General features: G+C 47.1%; 15 protein-coding genes across 15 annotated transcripts; 9 read left to right on the top strand and 6 right to left on the bottom strand.

Moving 5' to 3' along the window:
• Positions 1–493: 493 nt before the first annotated feature.
• ASPGLDRAFT_126650 (uncharacterized protein) lies at positions 494–2,668 on the top strand (the record flags this gene model as incomplete). Its single annotated transcript, XM_022540657.1, has 2 exons — positions 494–901; positions 956–2,668. 2 exons carry the CDS (start codon positions 494–496, stop codon positions 2,666–2,668), a joined length of 2,121 nt encoding a protein of 706 aa, XP_022401145.1.
• A 1,242-nt stretch (positions 2,669–3,910) lies between these two features.
• Positions 3,911–4,449, bottom strand: ASPGLDRAFT_25883 (3CxxC-type zinc finger protein; the record flags this gene model as incomplete). Its single annotated transcript, XM_022543516.1, has 2 exons — positions 3,911–3,919; positions 3,970–4,449. 2 exons carry the CDS (start codon positions 4,447–4,449, stop codon positions 3,911–3,913), a joined length of 489 nt encoding a protein of 162 aa, XP_022401144.1.
• Positions 4,450–6,313: 1,864 nt separating this feature from the next.
• ASPGLDRAFT_58123 (3CxxC-type zinc finger protein) lies at positions 6,314–7,185 on the bottom strand. The gene is made up of 2 exons (XM_022548298.1): positions 6,641–7,185; positions 6,314–6,589 (listed from the first exon to the last, which is right to left on the bottom strand). Exons 1-2 carry the CDS (start codon positions 7,132–7,134, stop codon positions 6,577–6,579), a joined length of 507 nt encoding a protein of 168 aa, XP_022401143.1. The 5' UTR covers positions 7,135–7,185; the 3' UTR covers positions 6,314–6,576.
• A 688-nt stretch (positions 7,186–7,873) lies between these two features.
• On the top strand, positions 7,874–8,302 carry ASPGLDRAFT_88371 (uncharacterized protein; the record flags this gene model as incomplete). Its single annotated transcript, XM_022550444.1, has 2 exons — positions 7,874–8,106; positions 8,197–8,302. Coding segments are annotated over 2 exons (339 nt in total), but the record flags the coding sequence as incomplete, so codon positions are not given.
• A 571-nt stretch (positions 8,303–8,873) lies between these two features.
• Positions 8,874–11,265, top strand: ASPGLDRAFT_66665 (uncharacterized protein; the record flags this gene model as incomplete). The annotated part of the gene is made up of 8 exons (XM_022549048.1): positions 8,874–8,954; positions 9,031–9,128; positions 9,369–9,472; positions 9,523–10,032; positions 10,087–10,279; positions 10,338–10,465; positions 10,573–11,037; positions 11,096–11,265. 8 exons carry the CDS (start codon positions 8,874–8,876, stop codon positions 11,263–11,265), a joined length of 1,749 nt encoding a protein of 582 aa, XP_022401141.1.
• A 1,126-nt stretch (positions 11,266–12,391) lies between these two features.
• Positions 12,392–13,013, top strand: ASPGLDRAFT_102763 (FAD-dependent oxidoreductase; the record flags this gene model as incomplete). Its single annotated transcript, XM_022539431.1, has 2 exons — positions 12,392–12,415; positions 12,474–13,013. Coding segments are annotated over 2 exons (564 nt in total), but the record flags the coding sequence as incomplete, so codon positions are not given.
• Positions 13,014–13,299: 286 nt separating this feature from the next.
• ASPGLDRAFT_47322 (EXPERA domain-containing protein) lies at positions 13,300–14,572 on the top strand. Its single transcript, XM_022546647.1, has 4 exons — positions 13,300–13,545; positions 13,597–13,760; positions 13,815–14,034; positions 14,085–14,572. Exons 1-4 carry the CDS (start codon positions 13,314–13,316, stop codon positions 14,165–14,167), a joined length of 699 nt encoding a protein of 232 aa, XP_022401139.1. The 5' UTR covers positions 13,300–13,313; the 3' UTR covers positions 14,168–14,572.
• Positions 14,573–14,641: 69 nt separating this feature from the next.
• ASPGLDRAFT_35698 (uncharacterized protein) lies at positions 14,642–14,974 on the bottom strand (the record flags this gene model as incomplete). The annotated part of the gene is made up of 1 exon (XM_022544592.1): positions 14,642–14,974. The coding sequence occupies one exon, from the start codon at positions 14,972–14,974 to the stop codon at positions 14,642–14,644; it is 333 nt and encodes a 110-aa protein (XP_022401138.1).
• Positions 14,975–16,018: 1,044 nt separating this feature from the next.
• ASPGLDRAFT_332951 (uncharacterized protein) lies at positions 16,019–17,684 on the bottom strand. The gene is made up of 2 exons (XM_022544291.1): positions 17,652–17,684; positions 16,019–17,598 (listed from the first exon to the last, which is right to left on the bottom strand). Exon 2 carries the CDS (start codon positions 17,443–17,445, stop codon positions 16,105–16,107), a length of 1,341 nt encoding a protein of 446 aa, XP_022401137.1. The 5' UTR covers positions 17,446–17,598; positions 17,652–17,684; the 3' UTR covers positions 16,019–16,104.
• Positions 17,685–17,834: 150 nt separating this feature from the next.
• Positions 17,835–20,690, top strand: ASPGLDRAFT_332967 (uncharacterized protein). Its single transcript, XM_022544292.1, has 5 exons — positions 17,835–18,545; positions 18,595–19,591; positions 19,652–19,930; positions 19,982–20,060; positions 20,113–20,690. The coding sequence occupies exons 1-5, from the start codon at positions 18,223–18,225 to the stop codon at positions 20,601–20,603; spliced, it is 2,169 nt and encodes a 722-aa protein (XP_022401136.1). The 5' UTR covers positions 17,835–18,222; the 3' UTR covers positions 20,604–20,690.
• A 636-nt stretch (positions 20,691–21,326) lies between these two features.
• On the top strand, positions 21,327–22,202 carry ASPGLDRAFT_149859 (uncharacterized protein). The gene is made up of 2 exons (XM_022542083.1): positions 21,327–21,437; positions 21,489–22,202. Exon 2 carries the CDS (start codon positions 21,509–21,511, stop codon positions 22,073–22,075), a length of 567 nt encoding a protein of 188 aa, XP_022401135.1. The 5' UTR covers positions 21,327–21,437; positions 21,489–21,508; the 3' UTR covers positions 22,076–22,202.
• A 60-nt stretch (positions 22,203–22,262) lies between these two features.
• On the top strand, positions 22,263–23,038 carry ASPGLDRAFT_47318 (uncharacterized protein). Its single transcript, XM_022546646.1, has one exon. The coding sequence runs from the start codon at positions 22,295–22,297 to the stop codon at positions 22,739–22,741; it is 447 nt and encodes a 148-aa protein (XP_022401134.1). The 5' UTR covers positions 22,263–22,294; the 3' UTR covers positions 22,742–23,038.
• A 312-nt stretch (positions 23,039–23,350) lies between these two features.
• ASPGLDRAFT_47317 (uncharacterized protein) lies at positions 23,351–24,516 on the top strand. Its single transcript, XM_022546645.1, has one exon. It carries the CDS (start codon positions 23,674–23,676, stop codon positions 24,277–24,279), a length of 606 nt encoding a protein of 201 aa, XP_022401133.1. The 5' UTR covers positions 23,351–23,673; the 3' UTR covers positions 24,280–24,516.
• Positions 24,387–25,413, bottom strand: ASPGLDRAFT_332666 (uncharacterized protein). Its single transcript, XM_022544287.1, has 3 exons — positions 24,955–25,413; positions 24,625–24,887; positions 24,387–24,569 (listed from the first exon to the last, which is right to left on the bottom strand). The coding sequence occupies exons 1-3, from the start codon at positions 25,129–25,131 to the stop codon at positions 24,494–24,496; spliced, it is 516 nt and encodes a 171-aa protein (XP_022401132.1). The 5' UTR covers positions 25,132–25,413; the 3' UTR covers positions 24,387–24,493.
• Positions 25,414–25,676: 263 nt separating this feature from the next.
• Positions 25,677–26,901, bottom strand: ASPGLDRAFT_66660 (uncharacterized protein; the record flags this gene model as incomplete). The annotated part of the gene is made up of 2 exons (XM_022549047.1): positions 25,677–26,647; positions 26,712–26,901. 2 exons carry the CDS (start codon positions 26,899–26,901, stop codon positions 25,677–25,679), a joined length of 1,161 nt encoding a protein of 386 aa, XP_022401131.1.
• Positions 26,902–27,489: the final 588 nt, after the last annotated feature.

Genomic DNA, 27,489 nt, shown 5'->3' with positions numbered 1-27,489 from the left:
TGTTTTCACAGGCATGGCTTCGATAGGCAGAAGGTATCTCAATTTTATATGTTCATTTCTTGATGAATTTGTGCTTAGACTCATAGTCGTTGGCAGATTCTGGTTCATACAATCCATTGGACTTCGCTCTCGGAGTCCGAGCGGCGAGTCCGAAGCGTTGGTAGCGTTGAGATTGAGACAGAATTGAAAGAAAAGAAAGTAATAATGGATAAGCATGTGCAAGTGTTGCGATACTTCTCTTTTGTCAACAATTGAACTACATTTTGTTCATTGTCACTTATACGAGTTCTGGATGCATAGCTGTCGGTTGATGTGGACTCGGACTCGGACTCGGACTCGGACTCGGACTCGGGTCTCGGATCTGATAAGATTACCCCTCTATTCGGAAAGTTGCCATCTGCTTGAATCTCAGTCAGATCCAACATACCGAGAAGTCGAAATTTCGCCCAAGAATAACCGCAAAGCACTTAAATTAAGAACAACAACCCTCACAATGCCTCTGGGGCGGCTACAACCACTCAGCTGCGCCACCTGTCGCCGCAGAAAAGTACGGTGCAATAAAATAGACCCATGCTCGAATTGCGTCAAGGCCGGAATCCCTTGTGTCTTTCCAGAACCAGTTCGGAATCATCGACAATGCGCGTCCAGAGAAGATGTCATGGCTCGTTTGAGACAGTTGGAAGATACAGTCGAGTATCTCAGACATCCCGTAACTTCTGGAGCAAATGGAGAAACTTGTGCTAGAGAAGAGACTGGCACTGAGAAGTGTCCATATTTATATACTGATCCTAAAACGGCTTTGCGCGGGCATGATGGTAAAGAGGAGTTTGGTCGGCTAGTGGTTGAGGATGGATGCTGTCGGTATGTGAGTAATCGACTATGGGCGAGTTTGAGTGATCAGGTATGTTCAGCTGTGGTGGTAATCCTATAGACCGAGGATTGCTAATGGACCTAGATTGCCGAATTGCACGATATTCTGGAACCATCCTCTCCCGGTGTTGATGATGAACTTGATCCGGATATGATTCATCCAAGTAATAAAAACCACGACGCGTTCATCTTTGGCTACAACTCTGTAGCCCAATCTCTCGTCAACTATCATCCAAGTGCGATGCAGCTGTCTGTGTTGTTGAATGCATACAAGCAGAATGTAGCACCGCTTCTTATGATTCTTCACCCTCAGACCATTCAGAAAGTCATTTACAGATCTCACAGAGTGCAAGACGAGATCTCCGAGTGTCTCCTATTTGCCCTCTGTTTCTCAGCGGCTGTTAGCATGAGCCCCGAGGAATGTGAATTACTCCTACTGGAGAAAAAGGAAGTGGTTGTTGATCATTTTAGGTTTGCCACGGAGCAGGCATGTCCAAGAGCCCGCATAATGAGCTCCAAGAGCTTGACATTGCTCCAGGCCATCGTACTTTATTTGGCATCCTTACGCAGCGTAGGGGAGACGGAGTTTGCGTGGACAATGACCTCTACTGCCGTCCGTTTGGCTTTCGGCCTGGGCCTTCATCGAGATGGATCAAATTTTGGATTGGAACCATTTGAGGCGGAGATGCGTCGTCGTCTGTGGTGGTATATCTGTGTTTTAGATGTCCAGACAGCAGAGGATCTGGGGACTGATCCAATGCTGCATGACATCTTTTTCGACACTAAGCTTCCCTTAAATATAAATGATGAGGACATATACGAAGGTATGAAGCATCTACCACAGGAACGTATTGGCTGCCCAGATATGACCTACTTCCTTCTTCAATGTGAAATCGCTCTGGCCACCCGTCGCTTGACCTACAACCCACCCGGGAATATATGCCCTGGCCTGAAAAACATCGAAGACCGCCAGTCTCTCGTCCAGGACCTCGAGAAACGCCTCAACGAACGATATGTCCGCCATTGTGACCCATCTATCCCTCTACAGTGGGCCTGCACCAAGATCGCACGTATAGCCGTCGCCAAACTATGGCTGGTTATTTACCAGCCCTTGAAGAAACAAGAAAGCATCGCCTCTTTACCCCCAGACACACAGAGCATGCTACTTTCCAACGCAGTCGAAGTAATCGAGCTCTCGCACCTGCTGCAGACGAACGATACCATGGCGAGATGGAAATGGGAGTTTCAGACCTGTGTTCCCTGGTATGCAGTCGCCTATCTTCTGGCTCAACTCTGTACTACCTCGAATAGCCCGCCATTGGAGCGATCATGGTCACGCGTATCCGATATCTTTGACCAATGGCAAAGACAAGCGGTGGAACAGAATAAGCCATTGTGGCAGCCGTTGCCCCGGCTAATGGCGCAAGCAACAGCATCACGAGAGAAACAGAGAAACGAAGAACGACAGGCACCCCCCGATCCAAGCGGATCTGCCTTTCAAGCGTCAGAGACTACGACACCCAGAATTATCGAAGATCCCTTGGCTTCTATCGATTACTCGGCTATTGAACAGATTCTCAAACATACCGATCCGGCTTTACATACATTTCCAGAATTCTCGGAAATAGATGGACTCGATGTGCCGCAAATTGATAACCTGGACATTGCATCGTCAGGAAGTGACATGTTCAGCTATTCTATTCCATCAACGTCTACTTTTCTGGATCAGAATAGCCTTAGATCGATAGATACGCCACCACGTTCTAGTCAAGATTACCCGGTGTGTAGGCTTGACTAACACCAGAGCCAACGATGAGGGATCCGACTTGTTTCGTCCAACCCAGTCCACCATGTCGCTCGCGACTCTCCCAACCGAGCTACTACTACTAATATCCAACAAACTCACCGAATCCGACATCAGCGCCCTATCCCAGACAAACCGCCGTTTGTACGAAATCGTGAGCGACGTCCTATACAAATAGGATATCAAATACTTCAACGGCTACGGAACCAGATGGGCTGTTTGGGAGAGCAATAAGCCTGTCCTTCTGAAAATTCGACCACCAGTTGAAGTTGCTGTGAGAAGGACATGCATCGATGCTGCAATCATGGAGCCAGATGGAATGGAATACAATAACAATAACAAAGACGATGGTGAAGAGTGGAGTTATGAGGATGAGGTCGATGAGGAGGGATTACTGGATGATACGTCATCTTCATATGACCCTGAGTGATTTGGTTAAGGGGGCTGTGATGGAGAAAGGCGAGGTGGCGCTTTCTAGGGTGGTTTGGGAGGAGTGAAGCTAGTGTGGAAGTATCTGATTGTGGTCAGAGGACATGCTGTTATTGTATGCGTGCTGTAGATATGTGCTGCAGACGCTGCTATTTAGATGTAGGAGGGTGATAATTTCATGCTTCCATGGTTTATTGCTACTTACAGTATCGGAAAATCCATCAAAGTCTGTTTAGAGCAAAAAGAGTCAGAACGCCAGGCCTAACCCGAGAGGACTATAAGACATAGAAGGAAACCAACGTGTCGCTTGCTCTCCCTCAACCTTTTATGCGTTTATTGCTACCGAATTCTCCCTTCAGTATAGTAAACATCGACCCCGACAAATTCGGGTTTATGGAAGCCACTTGACTATTGAGCTGATAACTGAGTAAACACGTTCCAAGGTATCTCGGAGATAAAGAGACCTCACGCACTACAAATTAAGACCTGGATGTTAGTCAGAATGTGATAAAATAGCAATACGCAATACCGACCAGCAATATTCGTTACACTCTAAAGTATAGGCTCCTGTGGCGGACTTGAGGACTTCCATTCCCCGATAATTGAACTTATGAAATCCGTGAAAGAAACACAGCAATTGGAATCACAAATAGTATAATTCAGAGAAGGGCGGATGAAGACATGGTAACAGCAAAAAAGGGCCCATTATAGGCACTCGAGAGTCCCAGCTCCAGTTCGTTAGTTGACGGCGATACGAGAACTCATTGCACCAATTATAATAGACTGCGAGAGTAAAATGAGATACGTTCAATCAATCTGAATGGGCGATTAGTAGAATACAAGATGAATATTGACCTAAAACTCACCTCCCAATCATCCACAAACCCATTGCAATGACCGGCTTTACATCCCTCACATAGCTGGCTATTGTGCGGACTATTGCTTTCACCGGATATATCAGGCCTTTCCACCTCAACTCCATTCCACTTTTTGATCCAGTATGTGACTCTCTCGGCATATGACTCGTCCAGAACCGGGCGACTGAGATTGTTGCAGCTCTTGCAGCGTTGATGATACACCCGTGCATTGTATTTATATCCGGGGTACATTCGTATCGTAATGGCGATTTTCTTGCTCGACCATCCGGAGGAGGAACACCCGCGGTTGTGACATTTAAACCGACCCATGATGTTAGTGTCGCACTCGTCAATGTCGTTTATATCGTTGTCGACATTGTAAAATTTGAACTTGAGACCCTCTTCTTTTAGCAAGCGTGCTACTCTATCGTGGAGTCTTGGATACAGGGACCATCGTTCAACAACTGGTTTTCGTCGTTGGGAGGACATGTTCGTTTTGACAGAATAACACCGAAGAGGACTATTGATGGATAGCGGATGAATGGATAGTAGGGAGCTAGGTAGATAGACTGACTGGGAGGACAAATATGGGGTAGCTCTAGTCCTCATAGACAAAGGCACAGTCAAACGGGACAAGAAACGCGACATTATGGGCATTGTTTAAAGAACTAAGCGGTGCATATAGAAAGGCCCTTTATTGAAAAAAAAAAAAAAAAAAAAGATTATCTTTGTCTAAAGATACACATTGGCGTCGTCGAAGAAGGATTATCTTTAGACTTTGTAAGTCTCAAAATGATTAATACAGTTGATTATAATGTAAAACAAGCAAACATATCCCCCGCTCGTATCCTACCCACTTTGGGATAGCTACGTGTCAGCCATTTGATCGAACGGCGTAGCTTGCGTTATGCCCAAAAATTGCAGGTGAGAATGTAGCCATTGCTAAGTTCATTTTTTTTTTTTTTTTTAATGACCAGTGTATAGGCAAGGTCACAGCCAAGGAGTTCCAGTCGAGGGCCGATAGTCAATCCCGATGGAGACGTGGAAAGGATCACGCTTTGCTATTTGGCTTTCAACGGCTGTGAAACTGAGGGTCGTACACTATATGAAAAGGATTCTGGCTTATTATTTGCTACAGAGCACACACTCATTCTTGCTAACTCTCCTTTGTTATCTTTTTTATAATCGGATATGAATATGGATGTACCAAAGACCCAGAACAAGCAATATCGTAATCCAGCATCGAATTCGGCGCCAACAAAGCCCGGAGCGCTTCAGGCAGGCATCAAAAACAGGTGGGCGATGCAGCCTATGGAGAACTTTCCTTGGCCAACTGCTTTTGCAATGGCCGCAGTCGACGATAAAGATGGCTGAACGAGGCTGCATGATGCCATCGCAAGGGAAAAAGACGGATCTCTTGCTCCCTGATGGCCCATTGGATGATCCGTCATCTTCATATGACCCTGGACCTTTAGGAGACTACACCGGCCCTGATACCTGATACCGAAGTTGACACTGAATATTCAGACTGCTCGTACCTCTGAGTATACAGAAGATTGGAATGAACAACGTCGGGAACGTGAAGTAAGTTGCCATCCCAAGCACCCCATACACACTCCGAAGATATCTTGCCCTTAAACTGCAATGAAGACGCAAAGGCTAAAAAAGGACACAGAGAACGGTTAGACGCTATTTTTACCCATCCGACCCGCTCCTCTGCTACACAGCAAAGAAAGGCGATATAGCCCTTACAGAAATCCTCCTCTCCCACGACGCATACCCAGACGCCCGCTCAATTGCGTTGAAGTATGATAACTTGGGGATTATTGGGATTCTCATGGATCATGAAGGGATTGCGCCTGAGCATTGCGGGGAGGAAGATCCGTTTTCGTGGATGGAGAGTGATTTGATACAAGGATGCGGTGATGGAGAAAGGTGAAGTGGCGCTTTCGAAAATGTTTTGGGAGGAATGAGGCTGCTATGAGAGTATCCTATTGCGGAGAGGATTAACTATGGACATGTTGCTATTGTATGCTTATTGATCATAGCTAGGTTTGAGCCATAGACGTTCGTTAGCTTTGGAATGTAGGATGATGAGAATTCTATGATTTTATAACACTGCAAAATTTACTGCAATCCGATACATTCGGAGCAAAAAGAAGCAGAGGTCCAGATTAGGCCTATAAGGCACGGGATTGTTATTGCATTCTCATTTTAGTATAGTAAGCATTGGCCTTGGCAAATTTGGACTTAAGGAAATGGTGGGGTGTCTTTGACACCCAAGATCATCGAAGATGATGTGGCTTCTTTTGATTACTTGACTACTCACTCAATCTCTGAACATACTAATCCGGCCATAAGCATGTTTTAGAGAATTTCAGAAATGGAAAGATTCTGCGGGCTACAAATTGGGACCCTGATGTCTCAGAATAACAGTAAATAACATTCATGAGATCGTGATATCGTGAAGGATTGTGAGTGAACTTGAGTATTCCCTTTTCCCGATTCTTGGACTCATGCAGACTGCTAAATAAGCACGGTAATTGAAATCACAAATAGTAAAATCCAGACAATCGCAGATAAATCATGAAAATAGAGAGAACCAGAAGGCCTAGTTCAGATAGTTAATCTGAATTGACGATTAGTTTAATACAAAATGGACCGTAATTAAGTAACTCACCTCTTCATTTGGGCAATCCAGTCGCCCCCTGACTCACTGCAATGACCAGCTTTACATCCCTCACACAACTGACTATTATGTGGACCTTTGCTATTCCGGAAAGTATCATCAGGCCTTACCACCTCAACTCCATTCCACTTCTTAATCCAGTATGTAACTCTTTCCGCATACGATTCGTCCAGGACTGGTCGACTGATCACGTTGCAGCTCCTGCAACGCTGATGATACACTCGTGCATTGTATTTCTGCTCGGGATACATCCGTATCGTGATGGCGATTTTCTTGCTTGACCATCCGGAGGATCCACACCTGCCGTTGCGGCATGTGAATCGACCCATGATGTTAGTATCGCGCTCACCAGTGTTGCCGCCATCAGTGTCGACATCATAAAAGTCGAGGGCAAGGTCTTCTTCTTCCAGCAAGCGTGCTACATCATCATGGAGTGTTGGATATAGGGACCATCGCTTGGCTGGCTTTCGTCCTTTGGGTGGCATGTTGGCTATAACAGAGTGGTAGCAAAGAGAATGAGAAAGTAAGAAATGCTTAGGAGCGATAAATAGCTGAGCAGTGACATGAGCTTTATGTAGAGAACATACCCCGCTCAAAGACATTGTGCTTATCATGCATAACGCATGTTGTGCTGTTCAACTGCGCGTTAATTGGTAGCCATCCTTCATAGGATGACCACATACAGCCTGTATGATGTAAAAACACCCCATTAGTATCTCTATAGAGACGAATGCATCAGTAGATAACCACGTAAGTGGTTTAGTCAATAGAGAAGCATGGATTATGGCCCAAGAGGTCATTTGTCTTCATGAGACTGGGAGAGTTGTGTACTACAGAGTATATGCGAATAGAACTATGGCCCGAGCTCTGCCACACGCGGCCTGGCCTGACCTGATTCCTAATTTCTGGATTATTGTGGTAGACCGACAAGTTTCCAACTAACTTGCAAGAGCTTCTAGATCAACAGCCAGTCTCTCCTAATCGGGTTGTTGGAATGTGGGATGTATCTGGTGGTGGCGGAGCTGAAAGATCCAAATAACCCCACAATTAACCCGCCATATTTAAACCACAGAATGTTCTCTGAACTAAGTATGTATCTACCCCCAACTGAACAGAGCACTGCGAAGTGAGCAAACAAGACGTCTACTACCCCTACTCTGTTGTTATGCATGCATGCATGGATCTGCTTCAGAATTAAACTTAATCGAATGCTAAGTATATTCTCAGGCCGGCGACTTGGAGGAAGGCAGTTATGTCGTGATTAAGGGCCATGCATGTCTGATTAGGGACATGTCTACATTGAAAGTAACAAGAAGGGGCGTGCAGAAGGTTCCGATCATCGGGTTGGATATCTTCAGCGGAAAGAAACTCGAATATATATGTCCTACAGCGGCTGAAATGGATGTTCAGAATGTGGAGTATATAGACTATGAGCTCATGGGGTTTTCTCTGGATGGGTTAGCTTGTTTTGACTGACTCTGCTGCACCTCTATTTAGTCCTCCATTGAGGATGAATATGACACTCTCTGTCTCGTAAACGATGACAGGAATGAAAAGACGGATCTCTCACTCCCTGATGGCCCATTGGGGAGTGCTATTAGAGAAGCTAAAGAGGATGGGAAGGCAACTTCGGTCAAAGTTGCCAGTGCATTGGAGCATTGGATGAGGAAGCGATCGCTTCATACTCCTCGGAGTGAAGATGGGAAATTTAAAGGTACTAATTTGTATTATATGTCATCAATAAGCACACTGTGACTTCTCTTAATTGCTTCCCTTGACGCCTTGTAGCAGTATGGGATACTCGCACGAGTGAGTAAAATAGACCGGTGGCGCAGTCCCGGATCCCAAGTCGTTGTGGAGCGCGGGTTTATGCTCTAGCAATCTCACAAAAAAAAAAAAAAAAAAAAAAAAAAAAAAAAAAGGTGGAAGTGTAGTCAGTCAACAGTGAAAAACAGAAAGAGATCGGACTCGCGGGGAATTAGGCCCATGCGGGGAAATAGGAAAACCGCATCACTTCTATGTTTGGCTGACATACAATGCAGATATTTCTCGGGGAACGTCGGTAATTGCGAGCGGGGGGTAAATTGGGGTCTTTGAGGAATGGATTTCTCAGCTACTGTGTATACATCGCTCTCAATTGGACCTAAAGAGTAATCCGGGATGAGCACGGGTAACTGCAACCTATTCAAATACAACAAGAATAAGAACAATACTCGCTCAACCCATGTCTTCATCTGCATCACAGTCGAATAAATGGCGCAGAGTCACCTTGGCCTGCCAAACTTGTCGGCATCGGAAATCCCGGGTATGGACACAGTCCCCTTGTTTATCCCAACGGGGTCTGAAAGATAAGCGAACGGACTAAACGGGATCTCATATAGTGTTCGGGTGATCGGCCATGCATCCTGTGCCAAGAACTAGACGTCGAATGTCTGTACGGAGAAGGTGGCAGTCCGAACAATCTAACAATGGGAAAAAGGTGACGAGCAATTGCTTCCATTTGACTGCCCTCAACACGTCCATAGGCGATGATGTTAACAACGTCCAAGCTACATATTGCATCTAGAGTAGCGACTGGAGAAAATGGAAGCGTCAATACGCAAACTCCAGGACTCTAGCTCGGCACCGGTAGATGGTCAAGAGTCGAGGAGAGAGCTGAATACACCAGAAGACTCAGTACAAAGCCCCCCTCGACCGACCCAGTGGCACCCGGCCCCAGAAGCCATGATACATCGGAACTGGGAGAGATTGATGTATCCGAGAGCTCGATAGACGGAATGGGAGCAATGAAGCTTACAGATGAAGAAGATTGTGGTTTCTTTGGTACGTGAATCGACTATCCACATGCAACTGCTGATCACTAACTGTACCAGGGCCTTCTTCCAATATCGCCTTCATGCGTTATATATCTCGAGCAATAGCAAAAGCAAGCCCACACAGGGAACCGACCCTGAGACCATCTCCGCCGCAAAGGGAATGTGGCGGAATGGTCAGCATTGCCAAATCACGACCTCCGTCGAGGGGCCCAGCATCGGGTGCCGAGAACTCGACCCCGAGCCCGGCTGTCAACATCCACGCCTTACCTAGCGAGGAGCGTACGTGGAGTCTAATTCAGCAGTACTTCTACAAGACCGGACAGCTCCTGCCATTTATCCATGAACCATCATTCTGTAAGACATACTTTCAGATGAAGAGGGAAAGATTTAGCAAGGTTCGCAGAACTTGGCTTGGTCTACTCAACATTGTCCTCGCCATCGCAGCAAGTCTATCGACTAAGGGTGATGTGCCTGCGGAGAAGCGCATACAGGAGTTTGACGTGTATTATCAAAGGGCGAATGGCCTTTGTGATCGAGACTCTAGACGGAACGCCAGTCTTGAGATGGGTATGTATTCGTACAGGACTTGACATCACTCCAGCTGATTTTTTATAAATGTAGTACAATATCTCCTGATCCTGGGCCAGTATCTTCAAGGTACTCAAAAGTCAGTACAGGCCTGGACCGCGCATGGGCTGGCGATATCTGCGACGTATCAATTAAGTCTTCATTCTCCAGATGCCAATCGGGGGTTTCCGCCATTGGAATGTGAAATTCGGAAGCGCACCTGGTTTGGATGTGTGCTCCTTGATCGGTGAGTGTCGTTCTTGGTAAGTTCTTGGATTCTGCGCGCTGATTCTTAATCATTATAGCACTCTAAGCATGACTTTCGGCCGCCCGTGCAGTATCCCTGATTCTTACGTGAAGTTGGACATGCCCTCTCAAAACTTGCAGATGCTCAGTTTGACCCCGGAAACTGAGACTCATCCTATGTTGAATGGTTCTTTTTTCATAGCTGCAATGTGAGTTTCGACTGCGTTGGCAAGCTGAGGGGGCTTTCGTTGATAATATACAGAAAGCTATATGTCATACTCTAAAACGTACTAGAATCGTGCTACGGTGCCAATCTAGGGACCGAAGTCCCCACAAGCTCTATAGATGCCATGTCGGGGATCCTCGAAGACCAGCGTCGACTTGATGAATGGCGTCTTCAACAGTTACCCTCTCTGGGACTCCAAGTCTGGGATACCCCCATGAGCTGCGAGGATATTGAGAAGATGGATGCAGGCTCCGTAATCCATCATAGGTTTAATGTTGTACTCTCCGTGCGGTATAATAACCTTCGGATTTTGGTCCATCGCCGCTGCTTGGAGAGCCTCCTCGATTCATTCCAGACTCAAGACGACACTATGGTGACGTCTGAAACACGGTTGCTTCAGCATATGGGACTTAACAGTGTTGCTAGTTGTGTTGAATCGGCCGTGTCGATTATGTCTACTGTATACAATATATCTTCCGGTAGTGGCTGGCGACGTGAGTTTCTGGGTGCATGGAACTATTCGCTTTATTACAGTAGGTCGCAACCTGTCTGGTTTGACCATCGAAGAAACCCATATTGACTCAACAAAAGCATTCAACGCAGCACTAGTCATTTTCGGCTCCCTAATCGTGGCATCAAAGGAGCGTGACCGTAACCCATCAGCTTGGACTATGATCTACCATTCCCGGTCCTATATAGACACGGCGGCTGAAACACTGCGTCAACTTGATTCCGGCAATCCTGTCGTTGAGCGGTGTTAGGCATATCTATCCCAGCTGTCTCTGATATTGGACCCTCTGAGTTAGTTTTTACCCTGATTTTTCTGTACTGTGGTGGCCGCTAACAGCTTTCACTTGCACAGCTTCAGAAAAACCGTATTCTGATAATAGATTGGCGCCTCACTTCTCTACCGAATACTCATCGGGTCTCTTTTCTCTTGGGGGCTCCGACTTGGTACCGCCTATGGATCTTGGGGAATTTATGATCGGACAGGACTGGGATCTTCTTGGTAGGATGTTCGGCCAGTCACATGGTGAGAATTAGTTACTTGAGCTCCTAATAGCAGTGTCGAAGGAGAACGTAATCAACTAAAGCTGCTTTGGTAGATGAGGATGGCGGACGGAATTGACAATGCCGCTGTACTGGGATGTATGACGGGACGGCAATTGATAGTATCAAAGCTGCGAGGTTTCAGTGATAATGTACAGATCTCATAAGAGCTATAGAAGCTACCCCCCTGAGAGAGGTCTCAGCTACCTGTCCTTTATAGTATGAGCACGTGCTTAGGGCGCCTAACTCCCCGACGGTCCGGCAGTTCGAATCCCTAAATCCCCGATTGAGCAGTAGTATACTCCAGTGGCTGGAAGGATAAATGCTTACGCATTCCCACAATTTATCGCGGGGTGGGCAAACAATTCGACCATTCTTCCACGTTAGAATATCTTAAGTCCTATTATTATCTTTCCCCCCTACCCCAAGCTTGTAATAATCGACAATTATGGTAGAGTGCGGCTTCCCATATGCTTGACATCTTACTTATACCTGCAGAGTTTTTAAAGCGTTCACGTTGGAATCGTCGGCGCAGGAATAGGCGGGTTGGCAGCTGCTATTGCCTTTAGTCGCGCGGGGGTGAATGTCACCGTCCTCGAAGTTGCTGATGAATTGCTCGAGGTAAGCCAGCCAGCCTGCCATGTCAATGGAGAATACCACCCCTGAATGGTCATACCCATGGCACAGATCGGAGCCGGGATCCAAATTACCCCAAACGTATCAGTCCTTCTCCAGAAATGGGGCGTCGCCGACGTGATCGGAGACAACTTGGTCCAAATCGAAGAACTAAACATGCGCCAAAAAGACGGTACCCTTGTTGGACACACGGATATACCTGTTGTTGATATGATCCCCAAAACGGTGAGCCTGTCCTCATTTCAGAGATCCTGATTTGTTACTTACGCTCTACCTATGACAGCCTCGCTGGCCCCTGTTAGTGACCGGGCCCTTGAAGTCATGGTCTTCTCCCCAGAAAAACGTGGTATTGATGGGCGATGCAGCACACTCAATGGTAAACCACATGGCGCAAGGGGCCGCTACGTCCATGGAAGACGGAGCGTTTCTCGCAAAGTGCATCGGCGCTGTCGTTCAAGGAAAGCTGAGTCTCCAGGAGGCCATAACTCTCTACGAAGTTGAGCGGATTCCAAAGGCCTTCCTAAAACAGCAGATTTCGTTCCTTAATGGCGCCATCTGGCACTTACCAGGTGGCCCTAAGCAGCAGGCCCGCGATGCAGCTATGGCTCCGGAACTTGAAGGAAAATATCAAGTCCGCAGCAGCAACATTTACGGTGATCCCCAGACAGTTCTGGATGTTTATGGATATGATGCTGAAGCCCATGCGGAGGAAGCACTGGCGCATTTTACCAACGGGGAGAAGGCTGTGTATCCAGGCACTGGCATAGTTCCTGGCCTTGAGGAGAAGTATATGGGTTGGTTTATGAAGCTGCCTGCGAACCAGCCACACTCGAAACTTTGACCATTTGCTGCGATGTACTCTAAGTATAGCGTGATTCGATATATGATGAATATGACTGGTTATTCCGAGTGGTTTGTACTGAATAGCTGAGAAACCCCTTTTCGGTGATGCGCTGATACGATTCGGGATGACCGTATCCGAAAGGGCGCGGGTTCCGCGGACTCCGATCTTGCCCTACGTCGGCGTTACCATAACATTGATCCCCTGATACATCCAGATATTTAACACAACAGAAATTGCTGATTTCATTCCTGAATCATCCTCCAAAAGAATATCAACACAATGGATGTAACAGTACAATTAAGCAATAAATCCATCGCCGTCCCGCACCCATATTATCCGCAGACGATTCACCTGCCTCATTATGTGCGGAATGAGACCGCGGTGTTCTCCTTGATTGCCCAGTTTGGCTTTCTATGGGCGGCTGTCGTGGGAATCGCTTTTGTTGCTATACGCCGTATTCGACCAACCGCTAGTCGATCGGATCAGATTGCTTTTACCTGGATGTGTTTGAGTATGTACACCTTCGCCTCACCCTAAGAATGTTTCTGACATGTCACACTAGCGGGATTTATCCATTTATTCTTCGAAGCATACTTCGTCGTCAACCATGAAACCCTCGCTAGCTCCCAAGGGCTATTCGGTCAGCTGTGGAAGGAGTATTCGCTATCTGATTCGCGGTATTTAACGTCCGATGCCTTTGTGATTTGTATGGAGGCCATCACTGCTGTATGCTCTTCCTGTCTTATATTTATCAGTGGGATTCTGTTAACCATTTGACAGTTTGCCTGGGGCTTCCTCGCCTTCTACATCGCCTATTGCATCGCAGTGGAGCACCCCGCTCGATACGCCCTACAGCTTATTATCTCCGTGGGCCAGGTGTACGGAGATGTTCTGTACTATGCGACCAGTCTGCTTGATGTATCGTATTGTAGGCCGGAGGGGTACTACTTCTGGTTTTACTACTTTTTCTTTAATTTTATCTGGATGGTTGTTGGGTGTTGTGAGTACAATCCTACCAAGAGAATTAAAGGTAGTTACTGACTGAACTAGACTATATCAAGCAAAGTGTCGTGGAGATTTCGAGGGTTTTCAGAAAAGTCGCGGAGGGTGATGCTTTGCGGAAGGGGAAATAGGCCGATGCCTGGGATATGGTACATACTGATGTATAGTGACGAAGATTGTGGGGTGGCTAGAGGGACATGATTGTGGGGACCATGTCGGACCCTGGGAAGCCAGTGCCATTCGACATCCAGCTCTGTACCATCCTCTGACTGCCTGAGCGGCTTCAGGGTGAAATATCCGGCGGTTCACAAGACATAGAGATTCAGATTCAGGCACAGAAAGTTATTACAGCGCTCAGAGTCCCGGGACAAAATGGTCTTCCACTCTCGCACCAAAGTATCACCGTAGAATATGTTCAGCAATTCCCAATAATCCGGAATAGCCGGTCGCAAATAGCCTGCCCGCTCCTCATTGAGAAGTAATGGGGGAACAATATGACAGGTTCGAAAAAACGGCACCCTCAAGACTACGCATCCCGAATCTCTCCGGTTCGCTTTTCTCATCTCAACCGTGTTTTCTGGCTCAAGCTCATCTTCAGAACACGACTAATCCCCGAAGCACGACTCATCCTCAGAGCACGATTCATCCTCAGAATATAGATCATTCCATGTTTCCGATGGCAACGATCTTTCTACCTCCGCTCCTAGTCCTCTGTCCTTGAGTTTCCCCTGCATCCAAAGGCGCGGCAACAGGAGGCTAGTGTCAAACAGAAGCCGAAAAAGGCGTGGTGCAGCGGTTGCTTCCTTGACAAGAGTCTTCAAGGCGTCGATGTCGGAAACTTTCAGACATGCCCAGAATGTTGCGGGGACTTTGCCGCGGTTGAGGGCATGACCGAGTTGCTGGAGGAGTTGCTCCCTGGTTTGTATACCTATCGACATATTGAATGAGTCTTGCAAGTGGGTTAATTAAGCAAATGTTCTGACGGTGGTAATGGGAAGGTTACGCTAGGCTCTAGGCTACCAAGGAAGCCCAAGTGAGGTCATCGTTTTTTGTCATGTAATTAAATTTGAAACAGTCTACTTTATTGAACCACTTCAAGTACTAATATAGTAAATAATTCGTCATCCAAAACACCGTAAGCTCAGTACTGCATTCACATTGGTATAACGATGCAAATTTCACGCGAACAAGCAAGTCTCCCAGCAAATTCTCAATTCCATCTCGAAACCCCGTCAAAATAACAGGAGAGACCTTAAGAGAGAGGGCAATATATTTAGCACCCCTCGTAACTGTCTGCGCGGCTGATATCGGTGACTGATCGAGATTCAGCATTTCGAACCACTGCCGAAAGTTCTCAGCTTTCTTCCGGATTCTGATATCTAGATCATAATCTGCACCTGCTGCACGCTCTGCAAGGGCTTGCATCGATAGAAATTAACCTTTTCCAGGTTACCGCTTTATTCAAGAGCTAAACATTATAACCGACGCTCAAGTCCAAAGTGTAATAGGGATTCGAAAGCGAGTCTCCCTGAAGATGAAAAACTGGTCAAACTCCAGAAATTAGATCTAACTGGTATTGATTTTGCCTTCTTTAATATGTAAATTGTAAAACCAATGATGGACAGTTCATTCAACGCGTGTGGTAATTATATGAAACCAGCGATGATCGAGTTGTCTTAGCAGTTAAGGATCAGTTGATCTGGAAGGAAATCCTGTAAGACGCGATTTGGCGCTAATAAAGCCTAGTATGCAGAAGAGAGTACGGGGAGAAGAGAAGAAGAATGGAAAAAAAAAAAAAAAAAAAAAAAAAGAAGAGAAGACTTTCTGAGTCTTTTAAGTGCTAGCGTCTTGGTGAATGACTATTATTCACTATTAACCATGTATCAAGCTCTATGAGAATACTATAATATGAAGGTCATGTAGTATTGCCTCATACCGAGGCAGGCCAGGGACGACGAAGCAAATCATGACAATGTAAGACCCTTATGTCCCCAATCGTGCCCGTATAGGATCGTATGCTGATGTCTATACATGTAAGAAAAACACAGCCGTTCGAACACGCTTCAATTCAGACTGCATTTGCAACCAACATAACCATTCCATGACCGATCTTGTGCTCGTCACCTTGGAAATGCAGTTGAAGTTTTTCAACGAGGTCCTCTTTGTCTAGTTGGCAGTAAGGATTGCCAGCCAAAAACTCAGTCGCTGCGTTGCATCGTTCAGAGCGATCTTCTTCCGGGAACTCATAATGCGCATTGATCCGCTGTAGCGACACATCACTAAAACCATGCCCTGCTAGATAATCCCAAGCAGATCTAAGCTGCAGACCTTGATGGGGTGGATCGGAATTTTCAGATTTTAAGAACTGTAGCACTTCGTTATCGGGTGCTCCTTGGATGATGACGATTTTTGAACCAGATGATCGCTTCGTTACACGAACGAGCTCTTGAAGTGCCTTGCTGATGTCGTCCGCATAGTCGAGTTTCCATGACGCCAGGACGACATGGAACATGCCAGCTGGAAAAGGTATGCGATCAATAGGTCCGTCCGAGTATTTGACTTCGGGCTTTTCATCTGCCGTTATACATCCCAGGGAGAGGATCTTCTCGCCGCCATCCCCCAAATTCTGAAACTGTTTTTCCAGGTCTTCGCTAACCAGACGGTCGGTGAACTTGTAGCGCGCAGGAGCGGGTAATGCGCTGTGATTATCGAATGGAACGCCATACGGCCCGAATAGTGGCTGATTTTCGACTTTTCGTGCCAATATAAGATAATGAGTCTCAAGGGTTTTGTGGGAAGAGTCCTTGGGTGTGAACTCATAGTGCGCTTCTGATTCGACATTGAAACCGGCCCGTCGAAGAAGCCTCTGCCATCCATGCTCCGAGTAGAATGTCTCATTGGTGTAGTTATCCATCCAAGTCTTCCCCAATTCCCGCACACAATCCCATGTCGGGTCGCGTACACCTTTGCCGGGAGGCACGGTCGAACTAGGCATCGTTCCTACAACCACGATGCCGCCGGGTTTGAGCCACTCCGAGAATTTGTAGCACATGGAATATGTCTCTCCCGGCGTGAGCTGAAAAAGAGAAAATATAACGAAGACGGCATCGAGTGGAGCATCTGGCGTGAATTTTCTCATGTCCGCCTTCTGGAAATTCCCGGAAACTTGTGAGCTGGCGATTTTCAGCATCTCCTGAGAGACGTCGATTCCTTGGACCTCATGGCCGGCCGATGCCAACATGTCCGCGACTGGCTTTCCCGTTCCGCATCCAACATCAAGCACTCGGGACTGAGGTGGAAGTTCCTTGATTGCTGACTCGAGAAATTCGATGAGATTAGGACTATCTGCATACGCATCTTCGTAGCGCTTGCCGAGATGATCGAAGAGTGTTTCCGCGTCGGTCGCCATGATGCAGTGGATAGACGTGTGAGCCTTCACGATAGACAATGGAGGATGTCGGGAGTTTTTATAATACTAACGGAGAACAAATTCTTTACCGGTGTAACCACCTGGCTCGAGCTCAATAAGATGTGGCGTCATGATCGGCAGGCTAGCTACGAGCTAGAGACCCTCACCTCCTGAGCTTGTGCATTTTGGATCGCTCTGGGTGTTTGTTGATCAATACCGATCCTAGTGATACGTGCAGCACTTTCTTCCACAAGATATTTCCCTGTTATGCCATTCGCACTCCCAAAAGCCTGAACACGAGGAGATTCGACCCGATCTAAATCTGATCCTCGCCCGAGAGAATTGACGTCACTTGGAATCTTAAACAGGTTGACCGTCAGTCTGCATCTCCATGCTGCCGGCTACATAATTTTCCACGACCGTGGTCAATCAATTGCACCCGCCGGCCGCTCCACGCTGGCGGTATCCACGCGGTGGTTTTCGGTGGCCCAGAAACACCCATTCATGAGTGTATCTCGGGCTCTTTCCATAATACTCCATGGAGTATGTATGCACTGTGTCCAAACTAACCGAATCTGATAGGGCCAAGGAACTGTGCCCACTCGGGTATGTAGTTCAACCGAGGGATGATTTCCTAATTTAGTTAGACCTCCCTCATTTGGCTGGTTCCCCATGAAAATTCCAAGAATAGAATGGAGCCTTAGCTCAGCCTTTTCAACGCTCCAAACCACGTTTTGTACTTCTTCTCCATGAATTGCATCTCGGATTCCCCAGACCATGCGGTTGCTTTCTCTGGTGTTGTTGGCACTGCATGGAGTGCAGGCGGCGTTTATCCGCAGGCTGGAATGCGACCCTGCCGGTATTCCGCCGTCTCCGATAAACCTGGTCTTTGAGCCTCTAAGCCTGAGTGGCGGATTAGATGAATCAGATGTACTATACTTGAAGCTCTCAGGGGATTTCCCAGGCCCTGATGGCTGTGAGCAATTCAATGGAGCAGTCGCAAAGGTCCTGGTGGATGTGAAGGTGCTGGGCCGTACTGTCGGATATCAGATCGAGTCGAATGGGAGCTGCCCAACGGTTTCTCCTATTGGGCATTTGAGGTATGCCCAATACTACATGGGGGGAAAACTGTATGCTAACATCGCATAGGTCTGATCCTCGAACGTACACAAAGTACGAGTCGTTTTATTCATTGGACGGAGCATACCGACTCCATACACTAGTGACAATCATTCGTCTTCAACTCGACAATGGCAGCGATGCGGCTTGCGTTGCAGCCCATATTACACCCGACATCGGTCCTCTTGCGTCAAACCTTTTAAAGTCACTACCATTGACCATCATGGTCGTCTCGGGCATCATTGCCGCTGGGATGAAGATCTATCGCAATCGGGGATCGAGCATGTTCCGCTACGAATTTGCTAACAGCACCAACGATCCTGCCGAATCATTATTCCCGGGGATGGGGAGCTGTCTACAGTACATCCAGTTTGTCTTCATGACAGGTTGCCTGACTCTATCCTATCCTGGCTTTTTCAAACCCATCGTCAGTCAGCTTGCGTGGTCGTCGCTTTACTATACCAATGGACCTATTGGGAATGAGTTTACCTATCCAGGAATCGGTGACGGTATTTATACGATGAATGGGACTTATGGATTGGAAGAGATGGCTCAGACCCTGGGTGCCACTACTGTGGGTGATCTCTGGATCAATTCTACTATCAATCTGGCCGTGATGCTTGTGGGAATTGCGGCTGCCATCCAAATCGTTACACTCGTCAAGTGGATGAGAAATATACTTCCATTTTGGAAGACACCAGGAGGCCTTGACCTCCGAGCAGAATTCCTGACTCGTATCCAGCATGCTGGATGGAGTGTTCTTCGCACAGTACTCCAGTACTACCTCCTTCCTATAGTCACCTTCTCTCTTTACCAGCCCCTTATGGCGACGTTCTTCCCGGTGTATCGCACATTGCTCGCAGTCATGTTGGTAGCTCTCCTGGCTGTCACACTGGGACTTGTGGTCCGCTACCTCGGTATGCAAAATCGACAGGACATTTTCTTCACGGACAGCAGTCTTTCCAAACGAAAAATTCGGTCATGGCTCCCAGATGCGCTGCATGGCCTTCCCTTAATCCAGGGAATAGCTATCGGTGGCCTTCAAATCTCCGGAGTGGGCCAGATTATTGTTCTTGCTGCTTGTGAGATATTCCTGATCATTGTTCTGGCATTGCATCATAGACGAGATACATCGCTTTGGAAACCAGTAGTGTTCCCTATTGTCCGGTTGACAACTATTCTCATGAGCTGTGCGTTCCTCCCTGCCGCATGCCTGAGCGAGGGGACGAAGGGCTATTTGGGATATTCGATATTATTTTTACATGCTGTCGCATTGGTTTTCGGATTCCTGGTTACTGCTATCGTGGACCTGGCAAAACTCTTGCTGGGAACAGCCGATCCGCCGGGACGTCCAGATAGTACTCCGGTATGCTTACCATATCTCTCCCTGCACCGGGCCAATGCTAACGATGCTCAGGTATTCGGATTAGACCAATTATCACGACGCTCTAAGCGACGAACGACCTTTGGTGAATTACCTGCACTTTCCCCTGGTGGTATGTCAAAGTCAAACCATGGAATATATCTCAAAATGCTAACCCAGACTAGACCAATCCAATACAATCTATATTACACATACGACATTCAGAGCATCCTCTTTAGAAGGCTCAGCTATCACTGGAGATAATGAAAGACATTACTCCTTTCGACCCCCTCGTAACAATCATACTTCGAGCTCTCCAACGGACGACAGAAGCAGGACAACTATGCAACCTATACCATCGTCATCATCGTCGTCCACGCCGTCGTCCACGCCGTCGTCAGAGACCGATCGAGAGTCTCAAAGCTCTAATACGGAGCTGGCAGACATGGACATGGAAATGGATAAACCATCCAATGTTGATTATTCCGTCCGGGAGTCAGATCAATACTATCGTCACGCCGCTGCGAGGGCTGTTGTGATGGGTTCACCTAGCCCGAGGCAAAATATTCTGTCGGGGTCGACAGACTCGAGTCCTTCTTTATCTCGGTGGATGCGCCGTAAGGGGAAGAAGGACAAGGGTTTCGAGGTTGTTAGGTCGAGGCCCTCGTCTGAATGATGTACTGCATATATATTCTCTAATTATATATATATATATATTTAAAATTAATCTGACCTAGAGAATGCTTGGATTCATATATGATGCATATTCCCAATGACTCCAGGGCATATATTGCAGCACAGGGTCCGTAACTATGTTGGTCATCAATGGACCGAGCTGGTGAGTACGTAAACTACATTTGTCAAAGTGAAAGTGGATGTGGAGTGCCAATGGCTTCCTCCCACCATATTAGTAGATGCCATCAAACAGTCCTAAAACACCTTCCTTGAGCGCGACGACGAGTTTTGTCTTCGGATCATGGATAATAAAAGTGCCTCCTTTCCAAGGAGATGCTTCAACACCGACTGTTGCGCTCAAGTTTGAATAGGTAACCGATAAAGATTCGAGTACTTCCTCTGAGATAGTGGTTGGTGTATCGAATCCTTCTTTGCCTATTGTAGGCGACGACATCTTGGGCGTTTTCTGGGCTCGTATTGAAGCATTGTTTGACAAGGTACAGCCTCTCACATTAGTATTGCTGATGATATCAGTGTCATGCTGTAATCATAACTACGAGTAGTACAATGACATAATATTTGATAGGGCTTTTTAAGAGTTTTATAAACAGACTTTATGATTCTTTTGTGACATAGCACACTCATGCTCTAGAACATATTAGAGAGAAAAATAGTATTAGAATTATATCATGTAATGCTGTAAGTACACCTGTATATGCATGATGGGACTGTTACCCCCCCGCCCATGACTTCAAAATCCCTTTTCCACGTCTTAGCACCTCCATCTTTGATTTCACCAGTAGAAGCGGATACCTACAACATAACCAGGCGCAGTGTAAGTCCATTCGCTACCAATCTACTTGCACACACAGCTCACACAACAAAGAAGCAAGGCAACTCGATACAATGACCTTACCTATAGACTTCGAAAAGTACGAATGCGACACCCCAACCCACACCAGTGTCGCAGAAGACTCAACTTTCGATTCAAGCTCAGTCGACTGTCCAAGTACCATCTCTGACATGGTATTATTCAACGCCCCTCCCTGGAATGGCGGTCTATACATAATCCGCGACCCGGAATCAGGCCTCGCCATCGCCCTCAAAGAAGGCACCCTAGGCCTATTCCCTGACGTCTACCATCGCGGCAGCGGAGGTCGCTGGCGCTGTGTTGAGAATGACCGGCTCTGGCTTGGCTTCAAAAATGCTGTCTCGGGGGCTTATATTGGACATAACAATAGAGGGGGGTTTGTTGCTGAGGCAAAGAGTCATGATGGTTGGGAGTGGTTTTGTGCAAGACAGCACCCATATGGTGGGTATGTGCTGCTTGTGAAGCATTGGAGTGGGTTTCTGCCGATGAAGATTGGGGGAAAGGATAATAAGGAGTTGGTGGTTGATGCTGAACGAGAAGGAGGAACGGCGTGGGAGTTTATCAGGGTTAATACTGTGCTTGAGCTTTACCGAGATGACTAGCATGACTTTTTATGGGATATGCATCGGGATTGTCTGGTACAAAGGCCTTTAAGCGCTGTTCAATATCATGTGACTGCTGTAGTTGATTTTGTTTTGCGAATCCAGCCCAAGTGCTATTTATATCCCCCCGTACGCAGGAACGTATATTTAGGTCTTACCCCGCCATTCTTTTTTTTTACGAACTTCCCAAATATTCTGTCCATTTCTATATCTATCATCATGGTCTTGCTCAAGTTGAGATGCAATCCTAAAGACATCAAAGCCACCATTGCCGTAACTTTCTCCGCCTCTAACCTTTCTCTCTCCTCTGATCCTGCACTATGCCTTAGTATCCACCTCCGCATCCTTGAGTCAATGCAGGATCAACCCATCACTATATGTACCAGTCACACAATATGTGCTCTTGAAGAAGACATGATATCTCAAGGTGTATTTGGGGGCGGGCTACTATCCACCTCTGATCCCAACCGACGCATCTCTCTGGGAATGCTCAGACCTCACTATCCCCATTCCTCAGAATTACCTGTGAACCTCAGGGAACACGACCTGGAGTGGGCTACAATTCCTACTGCTGGAGAAGCAGTTGTGACGCATGAACTTTCAATGCCTAGGCTCTTTGCCCACGCTGACATGGTAGAAGGCGGTGAGCTTAAGACTGGGGAGTAGTTTAAGTCTTTAAGATGCACATGAGTGATGGGTATATTGGAACATCATGGTGGTGCTGGGGTGATTTAGAAGGTCATCTTAAGGACAAACCCTTCCATGCATGGCAAAAGGGAATTAATTTTCTTGATGCTCCATTCCCTGTAGATCCAGACAACTGGGCTTTGGGTGAGGATCCATCTGAGTTGAAATTCGAGGATCGTTTGGGCTGGGTTGAGTTTGAGGTTGTTGAATGACTCTTTTAGTATCTTTAAGTCAATATTACTGCCTTATTCTCGATCTTCATCCATGACTGTATGTAATAGATTCTCTGGGAGTGCTCTGGGAGTAGTCAGGGTGGCACTCCAGGAGCTCCCGGAGCACGCTGGGACTCTGGTGCGTGTCTTGGAGCCTCCTTCGACGCTCCCTGATCACTCGGGGATTCATCACGTGAGACCCCTCGTAATGAAAGAATGGAAGTTGTATTCGGAGTTGGTAGGCTAATAGGCCTAAATAGCCTCTTGGGCCTGGGCGAGGGCGGACCCAAAAGGGTACGGATACTCAAAAGCGGCGGGGTACAGATGTACACGTCTTGAGTACTTTTTACCGGATCACCACCCCTCTCAGCCATTTCTCTTTCTTTCAATCCATGTCTCAATTTTTATACTGCTTGTCACGGAACATGAACACTCGCTAGCTGTATAGCATGTTTGATTACTTTGGCCTGTTTGGCATAGGACATTCACTGAGCTTCGCTTAAGCCCCTCGCACACACTAGATAACTCGTCGCCAGCAGGCCTACCTCTTTCCTTTCTCTCCTCGTGTTAGAATTTCGTCAGATAGTCTACCAATAGATTCCTATTGCTCGAGACCGTCACACTGCTACCGACTTTCAATCCACAATTCGCATCAAAGACATAACTCCTTTTACTACAATACCAGGGAGTAAAGGCAAAATGAGACTGGTGGCAATCTGTTTGCTTCTTTGCGTACTTTTGCCGAGAACAACAGTGTGGAAAACCCTGCGCTCCTATACAATGCTGCCCACTACGGACCGAGAAGAATGCAATGCGCTAGCATATCCGAAGACGCTAGAAAAAGCGGCTCTTTCAAATTCATTGACGGTTCCAGCTCAAGACAAACCGACACTAAAAGCCACCACGCCCCCCTGGCCAGGCCAATCCTTCATAATCCGCGACCCCAAAACAAACCTCGTCATCGCGCTCAACAACGGTAATCTGGGATTATCTTCTCAAAGGACAAAGGGCTACAGTGAAGGAATTCATTGGTACATTGTGGAAAACAACGAGATGTGGTTGGGCTTTTACAATTCCATTTCGGGAGCGTATATTGGGCACAACAACCGCAACCAGTTTATCGCTACAGCAAGGTGGCATGATGCTTGGGAGTATTTCTGTGCGCGGGAACACCCAGATGGTGGGTATTTGCTTCTGGTGAAGCATTGGGGAGGCTTCTTGCCGATGAAAGTAGGAGAGAAGAATGACTTGGTGGTTGACGTGGGGAGGAATGGTGGGACGGCCTGGGAGTTTATAAGGGTTTAGGTTTTGGGATTTAGGATGAGGGATGATTAGTGTATTATAACAGCTATTATTATTTGATGCAGTTATAACAATTTGCAACGTCCCATTAAAAGCACCCACCTCGCCCAGGAGCTCGTGAACTAGCATTCCCAGACCCCACATTAACCATTATAAATCATCATCATCATAACCCATAACAAAACATGTCCACCCCCCAGCCCTACAATCCCCAGTCTCAACCCTTCTGCACACCCCGAACCCCCTTCGAGCAAACCCAACAAGCCCAAACAAGCAGCACAAGGTACAGAACCCTAACGCAGTCAGCACACACCACCCTTCCCATCTCCCAAGGTAGATTAAACTCACGAATCCAAAATCCCAACAACACACCCAAAATACCCCACCCCCTTCAATACCCTCGCAACAGTATCACACGACCCCGGCGGTCCATGATTACACGAATACTGCGATCCATAACTCGCCACGAGCTCCAGTTTCGTAGCGCACCATCCCAGGACTGTGCCGAAGGCGATTAGGTCGAATATTATGTAGATTGCGGGGTGGATGAAGGCGTTGGAGAAGATGCGGATGGCGAGGATTAGGAGGGACCAGAAGAGGGCGTATGCGGTCTGTTGGTTTCTTGGTTAGCGATTGGAACGGAACTGGTTATGGACTTTGGAGTAGGAGTAGACGTACAAAGATTAACGGAAACAGGGTCAAAAAAGCGCTTGTGCCATCCGTATACATCTCATCGTGTGCTTTGAACATCCATGCAAAAGCAACAACGCACATGATGGAAGCGAAGATGGTGGCGACGCGCAAGATGAGGATTGCCGGATGGCTGTCGTGGGAAATGTGTCGAGAGATCTTCATGGTGTATTCTGTCTCTGTTTGTGTTTGATTATCTTCTGGATATTTACATATACCCAATCTACTGCGAATCCAGGGTTCTAATATAACAGCCACGATATCTGCCAAGCGTAGCCAAGGCCGATACGAAGACAAGAGGTGGCTCGGTGACGATCAACTGGCTATGTTTGAGTTGTCGAACTTAAATAAATATTCCCTGAGCCTTAATAAGAGTATGGGCATTGTATTCTGGGTGGAGGCCGTTGAACATGTGTTCATCGCTGTTCTGAGGAAGTTATCAATTGGCTGAGTGATGCAGGAACCTGTCAAATATAGAAACAAATCAGGGACGAGAGAATTGCTTTTTTGGTCGTAGCAGACGTCGTGAGATTCTTATTCGGTGTCTGCAATCAGGCTGTGCATGGGCACCTTAGGTCAGAAGACCTACTAACTATGGACACACCTGTATCCTACCTACTACTAAACCACTAACAAAAGAAAGAAATGTTTAAAAACCGGGTATCGATCATATCACATAAAAATCATTATCACCACCACCACGAATCCAATTAACGACCCCCCAAAACAGCCCCATCTATCTCCCTCTGTCTCTCCAAATTCTTCACCTTCTCATTCAGCCTCATAATCTCCTCATCTTTCTTCTTCAGCACTTCTCGTGAGATATCCCGCCCGCGGCTAATCCCCTTCATCCGTAAGTCGAATTTATTCAGCAATTCAACGAGATCTTCCTGTGTCGAGCGGGGGATTATCACGTATTGAGATTCGAGGAGGGATATCGCTTGATTCGCGAGGTCAGATGGTTGCTGTGCTGTCTGAGAGGAAGAGGGCGACGAGGTGAGGACGTTCTTGTATTTCGTAGGTGTAGGTGTTGTGCAGAATTCAGCGGACGAGGGCGGAGCGCGGTTCGGGGTCCATGAAAATGATGGAGAGCATTGGGTGAGGGGCTGTGTCGGTGAGAAGGATTGTGCTTGGCTTGGGGAGAATTGTGGCCGCGATGGCGTCCCGAATAGGCCTTGTCGTTGGGTTTGTAGACGTTCGTCATTATCAATATCAGATATCTTCCGCTTCCCAGGTGAAGTATTCGTCGCCTTTCGTGGAGCTTTTCGCGGGCTTTGTTCAGAATTCGCACTTTGAACTTGCTTCAATCGATCCATAAACGACATCCCTTTCCCAGTACCGATATCATCGCCGTCCTCGAACAGCTCATTATCATCCTCCTCCATCATTGTCATCCTCGCACTCCTCGTCCCAGAAACCGGCATGAAGAAATCCCGTGTCTTGTGTTCCGTCTGCGGCGTCAACAGCCCATTCCCATTATCGCCCTTGTCCCCGAATGACATTCTCGACCTCTTCGATGGCGTCGTCGGTGCATCCATCCCTGCTTCAGAGTTGAAAGTTTCCGTCTTGCATCTCGAATTCGAAAGCACAACAATCTTCTCTCTTACTTCCGCATCGCTCGCCCAGAGAAAGAAGTTACATCGTTGGGTTGCGTTCTGTTGTGGTTGTTGGCATGTCCAGACTATTCATCCATTAGCTTCTTCGCTTCGCGATACTAAACCAGGGTAAAAGAAAAGGAAACGTACACCACCTCCCATGATTAACACCATTATTCTTCGTCTGAAGCTTAATCGCCGGTGGACGGTTGGGACAGTTGCAGCGCCAGGTGCCGTTGATGAAAAGGCCGTTTAGGGGGATTGCGGTGGAGGTGCGGGGGGATGCGGTCGCTGTATTTCCACCGGCATTATGGGGTGATTCTTTGCGAGGGGATATCATTGTCTCGCTTGTATAGTTGTAGTTCTCGTGGTGTTCGGTCATGGTTGAGGGGATGTACTTTGACCGATGTCGTCGCTATGGTAACATGCGGATGCGGGGGGTGGAATGAATGATTGACGTCCGCGACCATCTATGATTACCCTTTACGGATGAGTGTGAATGTTGTGAATTCTGTATGCAGTGATTGAGTATAGGAGGCTTTAGACTGCAGTACTTGGATTCATTTCTTTAGTTTCTATCTATTTTGATCTCCAATTGTATTCAATTTTCATACAACAGCAGTCAACACAGTCTCTACGATTCAACTCCGACTGATAATTCAGGGTTCTAGCAGCCCATTAATATCGAATCCGGAGACGAGTTCATTGGAAATACCCCATACCCCGATACATCCTTTTTACATTCATGGGCATATTTTTCGGAGAGGAACTGGTCACGGAATGGAGATCTGTTCTGTTCAGAGACCTTCGAAGCTTCAATCAAAGGGTTGATATATGCAAGGACTTGGTGTCTATCAGACTCCTTACACAACATATGGAATCACGGCTATTTATGATAAAGCCAACATGAGCCAACCGACAAGAGCTC

Source organism: Aspergillus glaucus (assembly GCF_001890805.1).
Source record: "Aspergillus glaucus CBS 516.65 unplaced genomic scaffold ASPGLscaffold_10, whole genome shotgun sequence".
NCBI lineage: Eukaryota > Fungi > Ascomycota > Eurotiomycetes > Eurotiales > Aspergillaceae > Aspergillus > Aspergillus glaucus.
Note: the sequence above shows the minus strand (reverse complement) of the source record. Positions and strands in the feature narration are given on the sequence as shown.